Below are 20,983 nucleotides of genomic sequence, written 5' to 3'. Positions count from 1 at the left end.
AACCAACAATCTACAATCCACATAGACTGTGAGCAAGGATCTCTGCCATCCTCTTCTCCATGCCAGTCCCTTCCGCACTCCCAACGCTCACCTGTCCAACATGACACTGGTCTAACCTGGATCGCAACCCATCTTACTGAACGCTGCTTCGGGGTCTCTTCTGTATCTCACTGCCATTATGGTCTAATAACAATGCCAGTTGCAGATATTGACTATTTTTGGCAAACAGGTTGGTTTTTGCACTTTGAATTATTGCCGATAGCATAATTACTTTAATTTGAATTATTTGGCCTAGCGCACACATTTAACACAGTTGCCTGCAACTCATAGGCCCATTCGATGTACACATACTTCCCTCTTTAGAACTCTATTCCCGAGGAGTTAATGTTTTCCTTCAGACTCCACCTCTACCACACAACCTGACCTTTCTACCACGGCCTCTCTCTGTTTCCAATGGGTTCTCTGCCATCTGCTCCTGGGTTTCACAATGCAACACAAAGCTGATTAGTCATCACCCAACCCACAATGCCTTGGTGCCACACGTAACCGTATTCAGCTTCGCGCCATGCATTCAGCTCGTTGCATGTTTGTGCCATCTCACACTGAGACATAGCCAGAATACCAGAGTTCATGGGGTACCCAACACCTCAGCCATTCTCGTCTATCCGGTTTCCACCCTCACCTATATATCCACACTGCTATCTGTGGTAAAGGCCAAGGCAAAATTCATCCACTTACAGTTACTGTACTACCTCTCTCCAAGACTTTTCCTGTCTAGTTCCCTAGTTCTGGACTTCATATCTCACCTTCCAACCTCCAGTCTGCCGAACGCTCACACCGTCCACCTCTTCTCTATAGCCTAAGGCTCACTGGTTACTATTCCCTGTATATGTACCATTGTGTCTGCCTAGTGCTACTCCCTCAGCATTATCCTCTCCCTCTAAAGCAGAGCCCTTCCACACCAGCATAATGTCTATATACCGTCTGCATCAGCCTCCCTTGTCTATGTACTGTTTCAATGTACAATTTGTGTTTCGGATGATCTTCTGTGACAGCGGTCAGTTGCCTCAGAATTTTGCAGCATCTTCTAAAACAGGGGTGTCAAATTCATTGGGGGCCGCATCAGCAGTTTGGTCACCCTCAAAGGGCCGGTTGTATCTGTAGGACTATGTGTCCACTCTTTATTATCATAAATTATTGTCACTGCATTCAATTATTGTAAATTAAGCAGCAGCATTTCCCTCCTGCTATTGCTGTGAACTGCAGTGCATTAGGGCACACGCTGCCTGCACAGGGGGGTAGCACTCAGTCTTAGGGTATATGTCCTGCTTATTATCATGGGACACAGCAATTAATGATGGGCTGCAATGTGCCAGTGCACACACACACATAGGCAGAGTTTGACACTTACCCGCTCTGATGCGTCCACTCCAGTCTGAGCTGCTCCACCACCAAGGACACAGATGCGCTCTCACACAGGCGCATTTCCCCCTCCCTCCTGTGAGTAGCGCTCCTCGCACTATCCAGGAGTGGGGGGCAGCGTGCTCCCGGTCACTGTGCAGTGCACACTCAGCAGTAAGTGACCTAGAGCGCACAGCAGCACCATTCACCATGACGGACCTGCTCTTTCCTCTCTGGCTCCTATACAGCAGGTGGGAGCGGAGGAGGGGTTGACGACCGGCGGCACTGCGCTAGAGGGCAGACGTTCTCTGGCTTGTAGGCTGCCGCACATGCGCTGAAGAGGCGGCTTTCTTGTTTAAAAAAAAAAAAAAAAAATCGAGAATAAAAGGTGAAGGCTGGCGGCGGCTGCGCGGGCCACATGAAGAGGTCTGGCGGGCCAGATTTGGCCCGCGGGCCTTGTGTTTGACACCCCTGTTCTAAAATGACAACGTTAACTGTAGGTAAACTTGGAAACGCAGATTGCAGCCATTGCTTTGAACTGAATACCTCCCACACACAAACACCAGAGCCTAGAATTCATAAACAGTCATATTCAAGGGTGACAGAAACTCCACTGCCTGGATGAGATAAAGGCTACGATGGAACCCAAAGGAATGATTCTACCTTGAATATATGGCCTGCAGGAAGCGGGATGCTGGCTTTTGTAAACTCCAGAAAACAAGTATATATTTTGCCAAAGAATCCGGTAACAACCAACATTCGAAGATGCCTGAAGGTAGCAAACCCCTCTAAACGACGATGGAACCACCAATGCGGATACTACACTCGGTGACCATACGTGAGACAGTTTGCGTTATGGTGAGCTGTAAAGGCTACATACAATTTTATTTGAATAATCTGGAGGTGTCTCTGTAGGTTTAAAACATCTGAAGATCTTTACAGTGATTTATAAACTGGTCTTTATGGTGGCCCCTCTCCAAGGGACTCCACTTTTATACGGCCGGCAAGAGATAATCAGCTCAGCTCGGCGTACTCCGCCGCCACCTGTCCGTCAAGCAGCCGTCACCGGAACGCAAACAATCACATCGCACAAACATAAATGCTCTCAGCTGGATTTAATTCTCCATAAAACATGTGGCTTACATCCTTTATGTCTCCAGAAAATCAGCCGTGTGCCAGCCTACCAGGATATCAGAGACTTCACAACACAAAATATCTGGTTAATTGGAGGCAATACAATGCTAAAGCCTATTAACGTCAAAAGCCTCGCAAGCTTTGGTATATCAAATACTATGCCAGCCGTGTCCTATTGTCCACTCAGCCAGATAACTACAGGCTGCCAAACTATAAAGTTTTACTATGTCTGCATTTCTTACTTTTATACAATGACTAATGCAGCCATTCCTTAACCCTTTCAGATGTGGGGTATCCTTGGTGTATGCCGACGTCTACTTACACCGACAAATCAGCTGTATTCTATGGCTGCTTCCATAACCGTCACAATCCAGCCTATCAAACTGCTAGGTCTAGCCACAGACCTAGCACGGACGGTGTAATGGTTAGCATTACTGCTTCACAGCGCTGAGGTCATGGGTTCTATCCCCACCATGTGTTATATATACGGGGCAGTACGGACGGTGTAATGGTTACATTACTGCCTCACAGCGCTGAGGTCATGGGTTCTATCCCCACCATGTGTTATATATACGGGGCAGTACGGACGGTGTAATGGTTACATTACTGCCTCACAGCACTGAGGCCATGGGTTCTATCCCCACCATGTGTTATATATACGGGGCAGTATGGACGGTGTAATGGTTACATTACTGCTTCACAGTGCTGAGGTCATGGGTTCTATCCCCACCATGTGTTATATATACGGGGCAGTACGGACGGTGTAATGGTTACATTACTGCCTCACAGTACTGAGGTCATGGGTTCTATCCCCACCTTGTGTTATATATACACGAGGCAGTACGGACGGTGTAATGGTTACATTACTGCCTCACAGCACTGAGGTCATGGGTTCCATCCCCACCATGTGTTATATATACAGGGCAGTACGGATGGTGTATCGGTTAGCATTACTGCTTCACAGCGCTGAGGTCATGGGTTCTATCCCCACCATGTGCTATATATACGGGGCAGCACGGACGGTGTAATGGTTACATTACTGCCTCACAGCACTGAGGTCATGGGTTCTATCCCCACCATGTGCTATATATACGGGGCAGCACGGACGGTGTAATGGTTACATTACTGCCTCACAGCACTGAGGCCATGGGTTCTATTCCCACCATGTGTTATATATACGGGGCAGTACGGACGGTGCAATGGTTACATTACTGCCTCACAGCACTGAGGTCATGGGTTCTATCCCCACCATGTGTTATATATACGAGGCAGTACGGACGGTGTAATGGTTAGCATTACTGCCTCACAGCACTGAGGTCATGGGTTCTATTCCCACCATGTGTTATATATACGAGGCAGTACGGACGGTGTAATGGTTACATTACTGCTGCACAGCACTGAGGTCATGGGTTCTATCCCCACCATGTGTTATATATACGAGGCAGTACGGACGGTGTAATGGTTAGCATTACTGCCTCACAGCACTGAGGTCATGGGTTCTATTCCCACCATGTGTTATATATACGGGGCAGTACGGACGGTGTAATGGTTAGCATTACTGCCTCACAGCACTGAGGTCATGGGTTCTATCCCCACCATGTGTTATATATACGGGGCAGTACGGATGGTGTAATGGTTACATTACTGCCTCACAGCGCTGAGGTAATGGGTTCTATCCCCACCATGTGTTATATATACACGAGGCAGTACGGACGGTGTAATGGTTACATTACTGCCTCACAGCACTGAGGTCATGGGTTCCATCCCCACCATGTGTTATATATACAGGGCAGTATGGACGGTGTAATGGTTACATTATTGTCTCAAAGATTACTGCTTCACAGCGCTGAGGTCATGGGTTCTATCCCCACTATGTGTTATATATACGAGGCAGTACGGACGGTGTAATGGTTAGCATTACTGCCTCACAGCACTGAGGTCATGGGTTCTATCCCCACCATGTGTTATATATACGGGGCAGTACGGACGGTGTAATGGTTAGCATTACTGCCTCACAGCACTGAGGTCATGGGTTCTATCCCCACCATGTGTTATATATACAGGGCAGTATGGACGGTGTAATGGTTACATTACTGCCTCACAGCACTGAGGTCATGGGTTCTATCCCCACCATGTGTTATATATACGGGGCAGTACAGACGGTGTAATGGTTAGCATTACTGCCTCACAGCGCTGAGGTCATGGGTTCTATCCCCACCATGTGTTATATATACGGGGCAGTACGGATGGTGTAATGGTTACATTACTGCCTCACAGCACTGAGGTCATGGGTTCTATCCCCACCATGTGTTATATATACAGGGCAGTATGGACGGTGTAATGGTTACATTACTGCCTCACAGCGCTGAGGTCATGGGTTCTATCCCCACCATGTGTTATATATACGGGCAGTACGGATGGTGTAATGGTTACATTACTGCCTCACAGCACTGAGGTCATGGGTTCTATCCCCACCATGTGTTATATATACGGGGCAGTACGGACGGTGTAATGGTTACATTACTGCCTCACAGCACTGAGGTCATGGGTTCTATCCCCACCATGTGTTATATATACGGGCAGTACGGATGGTGTAATGGTTAGCATTACTGCCTCACAGCGCTGAGGTCATGGGTTTCATTCCCACCATGGCCCTAACTGTGTGGAGTTTGTATATTCTCCCAGTGATTGCGTGGGTTTCCTCCCACATATACAAAAATATACTGGTAGGCTAATTGGCTCCCATCAAATTAACCCTAGAATGTCTGTGTGTGTATGTACATGTGGTAGGGATTATAGATTGTAAGCTCCACTGGGGGCAGGGACTGATGTGAATGTTCAAATAGTCTCTGTAAAGCGCTGCGGTATATGTATGCGCTATATAAGAAACTGTTAATAAATAAATATATTATCCATCTCTTCAGAGTTCCACGTAAGCCGCCTGCAACTAACTGGGTGTGTCCAGGCCTAAATGGGTGGTATGACATATGTACAATAACTGTGGCGTTTACAGATCTTCCCAAAAGATCCTCACTTGAGGTGCAGAATAATAGAATTTAAGAATTTCCAAAACAGTGTCACGCATGCGATGCGACTTCTCAGTCACAAAGCTCTATCGCATCGGAGAAGGAGTTTGCGCGTGACCCGGAGTATGTTCTGCGATTATCCAGCAATATGACCTGGAACGTTGTCAAAGCACGAGTCTAATTGGTTCCTCCAGATATTTGTGTTAAAGAAAAAAAAAAAGAAAAAAAACAAGGAAAAAATCTCAACTAAGAGCCAAGCAAAATATAATTGTTTTAATAAAACGAGGCTTTTGAAGACAGACTCTACCCATATGCAGCCATTTGCTGAATAATTAATCATTTTTAGTGAAAGATTTTTCTCGTTTGATGAGACGCACATGCTGGTGTGTTCTCGCCAACCCTACACATTGCAGATATACATTTTATATACTATATACACACACACACACACACGTTTATAGGATTGCCTTTCAGTGCCCAACTTGCATAAATGCCGCTTAATCCTCTAGAAATAAAAAGCGTTTATTTTTTAAAGGAATATTTTAAATTGTCCATAAGTCTTTATTCGTGCAACACATCTGGGTTCATATTCCTTTATATTAAATGCATTTTTTTGCTGCATATTAAGTGGAATTCACGGAACTTCGTTTGGAGTCTACAGGGCCGTAAATGACTGACAGCTCCCCAAATTGCTATATAAATGCGGTGCTCACAAAGTTCTCACAGTCCGGGCAGGTTATAAAGCGACTGTAAAAGGTGTTTCGGGAACCTTTAACACCAGGCAAGAACCCTATAAATCTCGGCCCCCTTTTCATATTTCCAGCTGCTTCGCCCCGTATTTTAATTTGACAAAGTGTTGGGCTCCGAAAACATCTCTGAAATCCCAACATATTAAAGCCATTATCAAATCACTGGAACTGAGGTAATTTTCATAGTTTGGCAGACGCGCATCACTTTCGGGAATTTTGTCTGGGAGGGGGGGGGGGGGGGCGACAATGAACACGATATGTGGGAATAGCAAACTGCAGCACGTTTACCAGGAGGTGGATTGAAGTGGTTGAAAGCGTTCTGCACTAGTGAAGAATTTGTGATGTGTAACATTGTAGCGGCTGAAAGAATGAGGCCGATTCAGTCCTGTTCAAAATTGGCCCCTGAATCAGGCACCAACGTGCTGTTCTATTGCCACAACAGTGAGCAAGCTTATGAGCCCAGGCCTTTGTACATTTCACATAGGTTATCTGATGGGCGCGCCGAAAATATTTTCTGTACAGTTTTGGAAGCAGGACTATTACTTACTTTGGACGGATGCCTCCTTTCTGTGCACCGCGCACACATCGCAGATCAGGTATTAATAGTTACAGTGCAGCTTCTATAAAACGCATTAAATCTTTCAGATTATGCAGAAGATCAAATGCTAGCACTTACCCTGGCCGGTTGAGGGTGCACTGGCGGTGTGACGTCACCACCGAATCACCGATTACCAGAGCGATGTAGTGCTGGTATACTCAGCCACACCAGTTTGCACATTGGCTCCTGGTCAGCACGGCAACAGCAAAGCGCAATTCAGCGCCCGATTGTAACTACGGGGCAGCGACACCACAGAATCATCTGTACAGCACCTTCTGGATTCGACAGAATGGGCAGGCATTGCTCGCTGGGTGATCAAGGAGGCCAAAACAAAACATTGGCGTGCAGAGGGGGTTAGACGTGACAGCAGGGAGACTGTACCATTCCTGTGACCTAACTTGCGTGTCCCCAGACTGCCCTGCAACCAGGCCCAGCCTTTACACTTCACAGACTGGTTCCTAAACTCTATTTAATTCTCCTTTTCGCACCTATGCCACGAGTGATTAAACACTAGTGCAGTGGTTCACAAACTTTTTGAATCACAGCACCCTAAAGTATCAGAATATTTTTCACAGCACCCCTAGGCCAGAAGTTGGTTACTAATTTCAGGAAAAATATTTAAAAAAGTTGTGATTTAAATGTTTTCTTTAGGTCCACTTATGTGGTGAGAAACAGGATTCACTTCAGTTTACCCACATGTTCTTAATTGGAAGCCACAAGCACTGATTTTGCCTATTTCATTGGCCTTAAATAACTTGAATTGATTCTGGATCACCAACCTGAGGCACCCCTGCAAGTGTTCCAAGGCACCCCAGGGAGCCTAGGCGCACAGTTAGGGAACCACTGCACTATGGTTACAATACTCAAACACACTGCACACTCCTCTCGGGATGATAACACTATGATAAAGGCGGCTGGCTCAGAGTCCTGTATAATAAGGTGACATCATCTGGTTGACCAATACATCAGTTATTTTGTATTTTTGTGCTGCATACAGCTCTGAGATACGCATACATGTGACCCGGGCCCTAAATAGTAACTGTATAAAATATATTCTCTTTATAGGACTGAAATGAATGATGGCTCTACCAGCACAGTTACCATGGTTTGTCTTCTCTACAAAATATTTTTTATTTTTTTTAACTCTCCTGTGAAAACTATACAATTATCTGGCCGATTTACCAACAAGTGGGTGATCGCCCTGTCTTTGGGAGTAGTGTGTAGGCATGAGAGTTTTGGCCTAGCGAAGATAAAACGTTCGCGAAAAAGACAGGAACGCTCGGCTTTGATATGTGAATCAGCCAGACTTACCAGCAGATAATGTCCAAAAGGTCCCCATATCGGGCAGTGTGTGGGGAATAATCTGCCTCTAGGTCTATGGTTTTGTTTGACTAAGACTGCCTCCACACACATGCACACGCACGCACGCACGCACGCACGCACACAATGCTGATATTGGAAGAAATGCAGAAAGAACTACAGATGGTCTGCTCAACCAAACACAATCGTATAGTGAGTACCTATCATTATCTTCCCAATATAGTAATATAAGATTTATTTTTGAAGGCAAGGTGCGTACGACCCATCAATGGGCACATGCATATAGATGGTGCCATCTGAAGAGTTAATGCATTGGTTTAAAGAATGAACGGTCTAAAAACACTAAACTATGGAATGAAGATCCAGGCTACTGCAATTTATTTAACCATTTATAAAACAGATTTGACCAATCCAAGGGCCTGATTCAGAACTACGCACAATAAAACGCCCGCGCAGATCCCAGGTTATGAGGAATCTGCACAGGCCCTGTTCTGCTTACGTGCACGCAGTCCCCTTTCTGTCTCTGCCTGACAAACAGGCAAAGGTGTTCGGTGGGTGGGGCGGAGGCTGGGATGGCAGTTATCACCCCCATTTTCCCAGAAGGGCAAAGCCAAGGTCTGCATCCCAGGGTGCATACATCCTGGCCTCGTAATCCACCCTGCGTCGGCCAGCCTGAGTGAGCTAAAGCTGAAGCGTACTCAGCTGGCCACTTGCGGGATACAGTTGATCCCAGGCTGCCACCTCTGACAGTACAGGGATCGCAAATGTAGTGGGCAGTGACTGATACCAAATTTTGATTGACAGCCCCATGGGAGAGTTCAGGTCCCAAGGGGGAAGTGAGAAGGGGAGAGTTGAGGTGCCGTCCCTTCCACTTGGATGAGGACACCATCCTGGTAATATGTCGTGTCTTACATAAGGATGGGCTGTAACCATTTCCTACTTACTCTCGCTCCTTCTCCGTGAGCTTGTCGTTGATATTGTCTTTGATGGCGGACCTGGATCCCTTGTGCAGAATGGGATACCGCAACGGTACTTGCAGGAAGAAGGAGATCATGGAGACGAGGTGAGCGGTGTATCCCAGGGCAACAGCCACGCTGCCGTCATCCTTAGCTGCAAACAAAGATAGTGTGCATAAACCAAAATGTTGCTGGTATTCTGTAGTATAGGAGGATGGGGAGTAATGTACATCTGTACGGCATTAGCACGTCTGTAAGTCAGAGATCAGCCGCTCACTGTTCTGTATGCAGGGAAGATGCCAACGTCCCAGGATCAGGACCTCCGAAGCACCACTAGCCCCCTTTCCCCGACCACATTCCACTTAATGCCTAACTCCACCCCACTGACTGTATGCGGGTAGCTTATCCCTTAAAATTCCAATTATGCTGTACATACAACCCACAGTAGGTCACGGTTCTGAATCCCACCATGACCCTAAGTGTGTGGAGTTTGTATATTCTCCCTGTGCTCTGCGGAATATGTGTGCGCTATATAAATAACTGGTAATAATAATAATAATAATAATAATATGCTGGGCCATCAATCTTAAGGACAATGGTAGCATAGGTGTGCGCACATTGAGTATTAGGGGTGCACAGGCACCCCCTAATGATGTGCCCACCCTTATGAACACCTCCCGCCAGTAGCAATACCTTTTACCAAAGACTTTTGCAATTTAAAGCTGTATTCTGTTAAAAGAAGCGCCCATCAATCAATTCTGTGTGTTTTGCATTGTTACTTGTACTAGACCATTGTCATATCACTCGCATGTACTGTTACACAGAGTAATTCGAAGTTTAAAACTGAAACAGGCCGGAGATTACGGTGCGGCTGAGAGACGTTTTATATTGTAGCGAGTGCAAATAGACAATGGTAGACAGGCCTGATTGGTGGTGTTAGACACACCCAATAGGTGGTACTAGACATACCCTTTTAACAGTGCACCCCCATGACTGGTGGTATAACATGGCATGCACTGGCTGACTGACTCCGAGATGGACTAAGTACCCGAATATGGTGACATCTGGCATCTAAAGGGTTTCCCTTAAAGAATAAATATGCCTGATGCCAGCTGGCAAAGACAGTTATGTCACAGGGCAACGCAAAGATCTAAAAGTACCTTGAAAATCCTCCGAATTTGGTAGTTTCACGCCACATATAAAGTAATCCTTTTGGTCATGCTGTGAAGAGAGATCTGTGTTACAGCAACGTCATAATCAGCACAAACGCACTTACACCGGAACGGAGAATGACTACTCTGCAATCCTTCCTCTCATCTACAGAGTTAAGCTGGTCATACCGCCTAAAGGTTTATTGTCTGATCTGGTTGGTTGAAACAAAAACCTGGTAACTTTGGGGCCGATTTATTAAGCCTTAACAAGAGATAAATGTAAGGGTGATAAAGAGATAAATGTCCAGCCAATCACATCCTAACTGCCATGTTACAGGCTGTGTTTGAAAAAAAAAAAAGTCAGTTAGGCAGTGATTGGCTGGACGTTGATCTCTCTATCACCCTTGTATTTATTTATCTCTTGTTAAGGCTTAGTACATCTGCCCCATTGAGAGCAAATGACAGTTGACCATTTGCTTGGAAAGGCTGGAGAACTGACAAACGCGGTCATTCAGATATTACCAGGTTTTTGTTCCAATCAGATTGGACAATACATCTTTAGGTGTATGGCCAACTTAACCCGAGTGTGTAAATGACACCTCTCCATGCCCTTTCCAATATTTCTGAAAGACTCTCACAGACAATGTCTAGGCTGACACTAAAAGGTCATTCATTAGGTTGACGCTGACAAAAGTATTAAAATGTCCAGCAACTTAATTATGTCTGTTAAAATGGTCAAATATAAAGCATAGGGTAGGTGAAAAGAGATGGAAATATTGTGTGTAATAAAATGTATCCAAAATGATCAGTCACCCCTTGTTCTGATTATATTGTTTAGAATTGCACAACGGCTCATTTATCATCAGATATTGTTTTGTTGCACTTCTCATTCTGGAGACCGCGCGCTTCTCACCCTGCTCATTGTGTAAACAAGGGAACATTTGTTTCAGATCATTCTGTTAATTGCAGTGTATCCAAACACATGTTTCCTCTATTACTCTGTGTGACAACGCTCAGTGTGCAGAACATGTATATTCATAGATCAGACGCAGCAGATGATATCCGAATATAACGGCAACATGTTCAATATATATATTATATTAAAGATGTTGGCAACCGGGACAAATAGCCAACGACCGTTTCACCAGCCGTTTCTTGCATCGGGCACAGCCAACCTACAGCTTAGTGAGCAGCGGGCACAGCCGACCTACAGCTTAGTGAGCAGCGGGCACAGCCGACCTACAGCTTAGTGAGCAGCGGGCACAGCCGACCTACAGCTTAGTGAGCAGCGGGCACAGCCGACCTACAGCTTAGTGAGCAGCGGGCACAGCCTACCTACAGCTTAGTGAGCAGCGGGCACAGCATACCTACAGCGTAGTGAGCAGCGGGCACAGCATACCTACAGCTTAGTGAGCAGCGGACACAGCCTAGTGAGCAGCGGGCACAGCCTACACCTACCTACAGCCTAGTGAGCAGCGGGCACCACCTAGTGAGCAGCGGGCACCACCTAGTGAGCAGCGGGCACAGCCTACACACATTTTTTTTTTAAAGTCTTAAAAGTGATTAGTTTAAATCAGGGACTCCTGACATGGGGCACTCCAGCCATTGTGAAACTACACATACCAGCATGCACTGCCATTCTTTAATAGCTTGTCGAGCACCCCTGGTGTAACCCATCTTGATCATTACTCACCGCGTCCACCGGATAAATATAAGAAAGCTCCGACAGTAACTGGCGGCAGCGAATGTTCAGCTGAGCGTTGGTCTTCAGGAACAGTTCCCTGGTGAAACACAAGGTGGCGACGATTACCATACAAAATCCAAGGACATGAAGGTACAGTACAGTATATAACACAGGGATGGCGTGTGATTACCTCTTTGCTGTACACTCTTTTCTCAGCTCATTCAGAGACTCGCTCTTTTTCTGTAACTTCTCACGCTGCACTGCAAACTTATTACCTTTAATGGGAGGGGAAAGATTTTGTTACCTACGGTACAGAAAGGGTGATTATAGACCAGTGATTTCATACACATTCGCCGCTCTGTGCAGCGTTAAGAACATGTGTCGTTTTGCATAATTTTTGCCTATGTCGGTTGCTGCCGGTCCAGCTGTGCTGGCAGAAGTCAGGCTTTTATGGTCAGCCGTAACGGGCTTTTGATGGCAGAGCCAAAAAGAAAATAAACGGGGGGCAGGTGTAGTGCAGTGTGTCAGATCTGCGCTCTGCGCTCCCTCAGAGTGTCAGATCTGCGCTCCCTCAGAGTGTCAGATCTGCGCTCCCTCAGAGTGTCAGATCTGCGCTCCCTCAGAGTGTCAGATCTGCGCTCCCTCAGAGTGTCAGATCTGCGCTCCCTCAGAGTGTCAGATCTGCGCTCCCTCAGAGTGTCAGATCTGCGCTCCCTCAGAGTGTCAGATCTGCGCTCCCTCAGAGTGTCAGATCTGCGCTCCCTCAGAGTGTCAGATCTGCGCTCCCTCAGAGTGTCAGATCTGCGCTCCCTCAGAGTGTCAGATCTGCGCTCCCTCAGAGTGTCAGATCAGCGCTCCCTCAGAGTGTCAGATCAGCGCTCCCTCAGAGTGTCAGATCAGCGCTCCCTCAGAGTGTCAGATCTGCGCTCCCTCAGAGTGTCAGATCTGTAAGTGAAAAAGATGTTCCAACATATGGCATCTAATTCAAACATTCAGAGAGAAAAATGCATTGCATGATCACGCTATGGGGAGATTTACAAGCAACGGTTTAATGAAAACAACCCAAACACACACACACACACACACACACACACTCACACTCACACCAGAGTAATGACTTCCAGCTCACACAATACTGGGTCCCGTCAGGAAAACCTGCCACTAGATTTGCACGTTTAATATGATCATTGAACTGCCGAATAAAGCAGATCACTGTAAGATTTTATGGTCACTTGTAATAAGCAACTATATATGGCCGTAACAATAGATCAGTGGTTCTCACACTCGGTCCTCGGGACCCCACACAGTTCATGTTTTCCAGGTCACCCGGCAGGTGCACTCATTACTGACTGACACATTTTAAAAGATCCACAGGTGGACCTAATTATTTCGCTTGTGATTCTGTGAGGAGACTTGCAAAACAAGCACTGTGTGGGGGCCGAGTTTGAGAACCTGTGCAATAGATGATGTGAAAATTAAAGCAACCATTATAGGGAAGGGGGGTACAGCAAATATGACTGTTGGAAGTGTAGAAGGGGAGCTGGATTCTGACCGTCAATACAGACAGACATCGGAATCCCAACTTAAGAGACTAGTCACCCTCATGGGGGTCAATGTCCCCCATAGAGGGAGAACAGAACCTGTGGCAAGCGCGGTGAGCCTTTGAAGCACTCGCTCTCCTGTCAGAGTACCAGCAGTAAGGATTCTAATGTCCGTATACTGACCATCGGAATGCCGACCGCCGGGCCGCTATACCACAACCGCTAAGCACATCCCATACTGCCCCTGTACTATAGACCTGAGGCTGCTACACAATTCCTTGCATAAGCCTGGTCTTACACGAAGACTACACTACAGTGAGCCTCTGCACTGCAGGCTACTAAGGCATAATCGCTACAAGATTTGTGTTCAACGATGCAAGATTCAGACCGACCAAAACGATCCATGAAAACAGCCAAAGAACCGCGCGCACACACACACACACACACACACACACACACACACACTACCCAATAATTGCAAAGTTGTAAATGATCACACAATTAAAAGTCGTCTCGCTGATACACTGCATTTTCCAAATGACCTCAAAACATCGACACAGCTGATTCTATGCGACAGTCAGCACCTTGTGCAGTGCACAAACTCATTTATTATCGGATCAAGGACCCAATATAGACAAAATCAGCCTGAAAATTCGATAGTATAAACCTAGCTTTAGGCTTAAAACCAACCGACAGTTCCTGTGTGACTTATTCATTCATTGGGGGAACTCTAATATGGCTCACGCCACCTGCTGGAAATCTATAGTAATAAAAGTCTATCGGAGCTATTCAATTGTTGTTCCGATCAGAAGCCCATTTCCCATGGAAAACACAGTTTTTTCCCTCGGCGTCAAAGGAACAATTGAATAGCTCCGATAGATGTCCATTAGCATAGACCTCCAGTGTGAAGAGAGAGGGGGGTGGAAAAATTGAATCAACATTTTACAAAGATGCAGGACCAACTCAATCTCATGTGCGATGCAATACGCAACACAAATGGGAGGGGCCTCTATTGTGTACAAATTAAAAGCCAGGCGGAATAATGGCGCAGCCCACAATATGGCCACTCTACTGCATGGGAGTCACCGGTACTTATAAGTCAATCTCACTAAGTGCCCACGTGGCATACTGTAGGCTACGCAGTAACAAACGGGGGCGACTCGGAGGAACTTACGTTTGACGCTTAGTGCATTGCGCTCCTTGTGTAACAACTCCATCTCCCGGCGCAGAGCTTTCTTCTGTCTCTCCAGCTCGTCTTGGAGCACCAGTATTTTCAGGCGTAAGCACTCACCCTCTTTTTTCTGGGGAGAACCAATAAGATGCAGGTATAGTTCACTAGAGCTTTCAGAGGAGTATGCTCCGCTATCCCTAGCACGCAGATTGCTATTCACAAGCTTGGATAGAACCAAATCCCTCCTCCCAGAAGCCCATTCAGCCCTGGGATATGGTCACCAAGGTGGTACGTCACACCGAATACTGGACACAAACTCATAAAAAGGTTACGGTGTTATTTAACCCAGTTTCAACGCCAAACAGACCCACTTCAAGGGTCCCATTCAACGCCAAACAGACCCCATTTTCCTAGCCCCGATTGTCGCTAAAGCATCGTTGCCGAGTAGAAAATAACGCTTACCAGCTCGTTGCTGGACGAGGACAGGCGCAGTTTCTCCTCAATCTCTTTCCCAATTTTCTGGACAGTCACTTGGGTTTGCTTGATTGCGCACTGGGCCCGGTGGAGCCTGTAAGAGAGGAACCGCGTAACTTAGGAATTGATTTTTTGTTTTCATTTATACATGCGTTACTCATGCAGTTCTAGTGTATATAATATAATATAGTATAGTATATATTATATAGCATTTGAATGAATACAAAAAAATAATAACAATAAAAAAAGAATAATAATAATAAAAAATAAAATAATAATAAGACCACAATGAAAGTGGTACTGAAAGAAATATTGGTACTTGTGGAGTATCACGGCTCCCACGATGTGCATCCTATGCTAAAAAAATCACATCGCATGCGATGCGATCGCATGCGATTTTGCACTGAAATGCATCCAAATGCATGGACATGTGTTGCAAACATGTTAAATGGCCCCAAATGTCATTTTTCAGAGTGTACCACCCCCACTATCAACGCCAACCCGAAGCGTGGCGAGCCCCGCGAATACCTTGACAGGTATACGCGTCCCCGCGCGGGCTTTACAGGTGTCCGCGTCCCCTCGCTACGCTTCGGGCTCGGTGCGCTCGCCACACTTTCTATTCTCAACGCCGACGTGGATAGTGGGAATATGAAAAGGTCGTAGGACGCGTACCGCTGCGCTCGCCACGCTTCAGGTTGGCGTTGATAGTGGGGGTGGTACACTCTGAAAAATGACATTTGGGGGCATTTAACATGTTTGCAACACATTTCCATGCATTTGGATGCATTTCAGTGCAAAATCGCATGCGATTTTTGCTAAAAATAGCTAAAAACTGTAAAAATCGCATGCCATCTCATGCCACTACATATGGCATGCGATGGGAGCCGTGATACTCCACAAGTACCGAAATATTTAGTGTTTCCACTAGGCTTCTTTTGCAGGGTGCCAAGCCCTGCCCGTTTTTTAAGCTAGTTAATACGCCTTGCCCTTCCACTGCCCCCCATCCACCACCCCACCCGCTGCTGCCAATGTTAGCTCTTCTAGCTGCTGTTTTCCTCCTCGCCGAGCTGACTCGCCGCTGGACGTGTGACAGCTCTTCGGAGAATGGCGCATGTTACAGTACGAGCAGTGGCTGCCAGGTGTCGCTGTTCTCCCTCCTCCGTTCCCACTCGGAGCCCTAGTAATAGCTGGGGTGGCGCAGCTGAGGAGGGAAAGCGAGATGCTGAACCGGGCTGTGGGGATCCGGGACAGCGAAGCCTAGGCTCCAGGGGAGGCGGAGAACAGGTGAGGGGTGAGATTCCTCGTATATAACATCTATGTCATATGACCCCTATATACTGTATCACTGTGTAGTATGTCTGTGTCCTATTACCAGCGTGTAGCGTAGGGATCTTACACGCATCCAGCGGTGAGTCACCACCCAGCCCTAGAGTGTCCTTCATCATCCAAATAGTGATCAAAAACAACATGCTTTAGGGCCGATTCCGGATCGCTTAGTGCGATCAGAATTCGGCCCCAGACCCGATTGTTGGGGTTTGTGGGCATGTGCATACCCCAGCAGCAAATGGCTTCTCTGTGAGTTACTCGCCGTGCTGTTCGCTGTGTGGAGGGAGAGGGGGGGGGGGGGGGGGCGGACACTGAGCCCAGTGTTTTATGGGCGTCCCCGTGAAACTGCTGACCAATCCCCTGGGAACAAAGGCTGACGTCGTATGACCTCAGCACCCGCCCCCCTCCTCTTTGGCGGAAATAAAAGTTTAGACCGACTTATTTCCAAAGGGGAGAGTAATCATACGATACGTTGACCTTTTGACTGTGGACCTTTGGACACTGTCGATCGTAGCCATGTCAACCTAATTTAGGTGTTGACCTAATGATCGTTTCACACACGCACAGCCACGGAGCACAAGGATGTACAGACTCAGCGTAACCAGGACAGTTATCTCAGGTGTAACGCCCGGTAACAGCGTACTAATTGCTGAAGATCTCACACAGATGTATTAAGCCCTAACAAGAGATAAATGCAAGGGTGATTGAGATAAACGTCCAGCCAATCAGCTCCTTACTGACTTTTTTCAAACACAGCCTGTAACATGGCAGTTAGGATGGGATTGGCTGGACGTTTATCTCACCTTAATCACCCTTGAATTTATCTCTTGTTAAAGCTTAATACATCTGCCCCAATATTACAGGCAGCGAGAGGGAAAGTTAACAGCTGAAAACGGATACAGAGATCGTACTCCGATACACCCTTCATACGAACCAAGCTGAAACATATGGTTACAGCAGCTTCACTCAACCGTCTCAGATTGCAGTGAACCATCAAGAAGCAACTTGCTGTTAGAGGGGGATCTCCTGCGAGGGCCGGGGGGCTTAGGGAAACCATCACAGGGTATTAATAATGACTGCATCAGTGACAGGCATTCAGTCAGGAAGTAACATTGCAAACGTCTAAGAAACATGCCTCCGGCAGCCATGCTCAACCGGCAGAGGAAGGCGCTCGGGCTCATGTACACGCAACACGCGGAGGTTCCTGGGCCGCCACAAACGTGAGACGGAGCCGTGTTATTATAGGGATTCAGCTGGAATTCCGTAGTTAGCACATTACACAAATAATTACTGTGCAGCTGGCAGGAGCACAAAGGCCAGTATTGCTTTATTCAGGCGCGGGACAGCGCACAGTATTCTCGCCCGGCATGGGGCCGTACGAGGGGTGCGCCGCTGCTGTGTATAAAGAGGCAGCTATTCCGGCTACACAATGGTCTACGGGGGTCACTGGTCTGCCAGGGTGGGCTAAGGAGGTGGCTATATTATTTTATCACTATTACCAGTTATTTATATAGTGCACACATATTCTGCAGCGCTGTACAAAGAATATTTGAACACTCACATCAGTCCCTGCCCCATGGAGCTTACACTCTATTATTTCCTACCACATGTACATGCACACATTCATTCTAGGGTTTATTTTGCCTCTTGCCTTTGGCCTTACTACCATCCACTCCAGGGGTGGGCAATTATTTCAGCAGATTTTCCAGCAGATTTTCGAGGGCTGCACTCCAGAAATAGGGGGTGTGGTCACTCAAAAGGGGGGTGTCTTTGAATGTATTGTAGCACACCATATACCCCTTTTACACATAATGCAAAACAATAGTAGGCCCCTTACATAATATGCCGTACAGATTGAGCCAAAAGTCACATTATGCCACACGGAATGAGTGAAATTTCACAATGAAGTAGTAAAAATTCACATTATTCCAAACAGAATGAGCCAAAATTCCACACACCAGCCCCCCCCCTTTAGTTATTCCACACAACTGCCCCCATTAGTTATTCCACAAAAATGCCCCCATTAGTAATGCCACACACCTGCCCCTCTTTAGATATTCTAAACACCTTGAAAAATGGCGCTGATTGCAGCCCCCCATGCAGTCACGGTGACGCACCCATCCTCGGCAGCGGCGCTGCGGCTGTAGTGACATGTGGCTCGGCGCTGCTGTATGTGTGTCCGATGGCGGCTGTGTGCGCACGGGATGTAGTCCTGTGGCCTTTCGCACATGCGCCGGGCCTGGTGACTGCTACACACAGGCTGAGCGTCGGCTACACAGGACTAGGCTGCGCACACACACAGGGGCCAGTCAGGAGCTGTTCAGCCCACGGGCTGCCTGTTGCCGCCGCCACCGCCCCCCCCCCCCCCCCCCTGCTCTACTCTATACTCTCCACAACAGCCCTTTAAATATTTAATTACAATCCCACATGAGACACCACTTCTGTTGGTAAAGGCATAAAAAAGGTGCGCTACCTTCAGATAACTTACTTCGCTTAGCCTGTACATGCCCTCTTGGTTTGTTTTAACTGTGTACTTTAAAATCTAGCCTTTAGTTTCATACAGAGCGGCGTCATTTTTGTCAACCAGAAGTGTAACGGATAACGGCGGATATCCTATTAACGCTGCCGCTAGGTTCGCCAGGGGGGCTAGCATTAAAACCCTGACGCCAGCGTCCATTAGCCTGATACTCACTGTTATTGGGTATTATGAGAATATGAATGATAACTTACAAACTTTTCTGTCACTCATGGTTAGTGGTTGGATGAAGCCTTTTATAGTCAAACAACTGTGTTTACTCTTTTTAAATCATAATGACAACAGAAACTACCCAAATGACCCGGATTAAAAGTTTACATAACCCAGTTCTTAATACCGTGTATTGCCCCCTTTAACATCAATGACAGTTTGAAGTCTTTTGTGGCAGTGGATGAGGCTCTTTATTTTCGCAGATGGTAAAGTTGCCCATTCTTCTTGCCAAAAAGCCTCCAGTTCCTGTAAGTTCTTGGGCGGTCTGGCATGAACTGCACGTTTGAGATCTCCCCAGAGTGGCTCAATGATACTGAGGTCAGGAGACTGAGATAGCCACTCCAGAACCTTCACTATATTCTGCTGTAGCCAATGACAGGTCGACTTGGCCTTGTGTTCTGGAACATTGTCATGTTGAAACATCCAAGTATGTTCCATGCCCAGCTTCCAGGCTGATGAGTGCAAATTTCCTCCAGTATTTTCTGATAACAGGCTGCATTCATCTTGCCATCAATTTTGACTAAGTTTCCTGCGCCTTTGTAGCTCACACATCCCCAAAACATCAGTGATCCACCTCCGTATTTCACAGTAGGAATGGTGTACCTTTCATCATAGGCCTTGCTGACTCATCTCCAAATTTAACATTTATGTTGTGGACAAAAGTTCAATTTTGGTCTCATCACTCCAAATGACTTTGTTCCAGAAGTTTTGAGGCTTGTCTCTGTGTTGTTTGGAGTATTGTAATTAGGATGCTTTGCGTAGTAACGGCTGTCTTCTGGCGACTCGACCATGCAGCCCAGTTTTCTTCAAATGCCTCCTTATTGTGCATCTTGAAACAACCACGCCACTTTTTTTTTTTTTTCAAGAATCCTGTATTCAGCTGAAGTTATTCGGGGATTTTTCTTTGCATCCCAAACAATTTTCCTGGCAGTTGTGGCTGAAATTTTTGTTGGTCTACCTGACCGCGATTTGGTTTCAACAGAATCCCTCGTTTTCCACTTCTTATTTAGCGTTTGAACACTGCTGATTGACATTCTCAATTGCTTGGATATCTTTTTATATCCCTTTCCTGTTTTATACTGTTCAATGACATTTTCCCACATATCCTTTGACAGTTATTTTGCTTTCCCCATGACTCAAAATCAGTTTGTGCAGCACTGGATGAAAGATGCAAGGGTCTTTCAGGAGACCAGAAACTCACTGACCTTTTATATATACACACACACTGATTACAAGCAAACAGATCACAGGTGAGGATGGTTACCTTTAGTAGCAATTCAAACATGTTTGTGTCAACTTGTATGCATGTTATCAGGCCAAAATCTCCAGGGTATGTCAACTTTTGATCAGGGACATTTGGGTAGTTTCTGTCATAATTAAAAAAAGAGTAACCACAGTTGTTTGTCAATAAATGGCTTCACCCAACCACTAACCATGAGTGACAGAAAAGTTTGTGAGTTATCATTCATATTCTCTGACAAATGGCCAGAAAAGCACAAATTCTGCTGGGGTATGTAAACTTATGAGCACAACTGTATATATCCCGTTTCAAACTGCAGACTTTCCGTGTAATCTTCTGTTGTCTTTAAACATTTACAATGTAAATAACGTCAAAGAGAAAATGAGGAAGAAATGAGGTTCCCAGTAATTGCTTACAAATTAGCGCATTAAGTGTTCTGTATTTACGTTTCACGAATCCCTTTGAA

At 46.3% G+C, this 20,983-nt stretch overlaps 1 protein-coding gene across 1 annotated transcript in view; it reads right to left on the bottom strand.

Moving 5' to 3' along the window:
• UVRAG (UV radiation resistance associated) overlaps nucleotides 1-20,983 on the bottom strand; it is a 66,967-nt gene that overhangs the window by 15,372 nt on the left and 30,612 nt on the right. The window contains exons 7-12 of the mRNA XM_083170254.1: nucleotides 15,194-15,299; nucleotides 14,735-14,861; nucleotides 12,210-12,294; nucleotides 12,029-12,116; nucleotides 10,345-10,405; nucleotides 9,173-9,338 (exon numbers count right to left, since the gene is read on the bottom strand). Of these exons, the coding sequence (XP_083026380.1) occupies nucleotides 9,173-9,338; nucleotides 10,345-10,405; nucleotides 12,029-12,116; nucleotides 12,210-12,294; nucleotides 14,735-14,861; nucleotides 15,194-15,299 (633 nt within the window). The remainder of the gene's footprint in view (nucleotides 1-9,172; nucleotides 9,339-10,344; nucleotides 10,406-12,028; nucleotides 12,117-12,209; nucleotides 12,295-14,734; nucleotides 14,862-15,193; nucleotides 15,300-20,983) is intronic.

This window comes from Crinia signifera, chromosome 2 (genome assembly GCF_055691185.1).
Source record: "Crinia signifera chromosome 2, ASM5569118v1, whole genome shotgun sequence".
NCBI classification, from domain to species: domain Eukaryota; kingdom Metazoa; phylum Chordata; class Amphibia; order Anura; family Myobatrachidae; genus Crinia; species Crinia signifera.
This window is presented reverse-complemented; position numbering and strand designations above follow the sequence as displayed.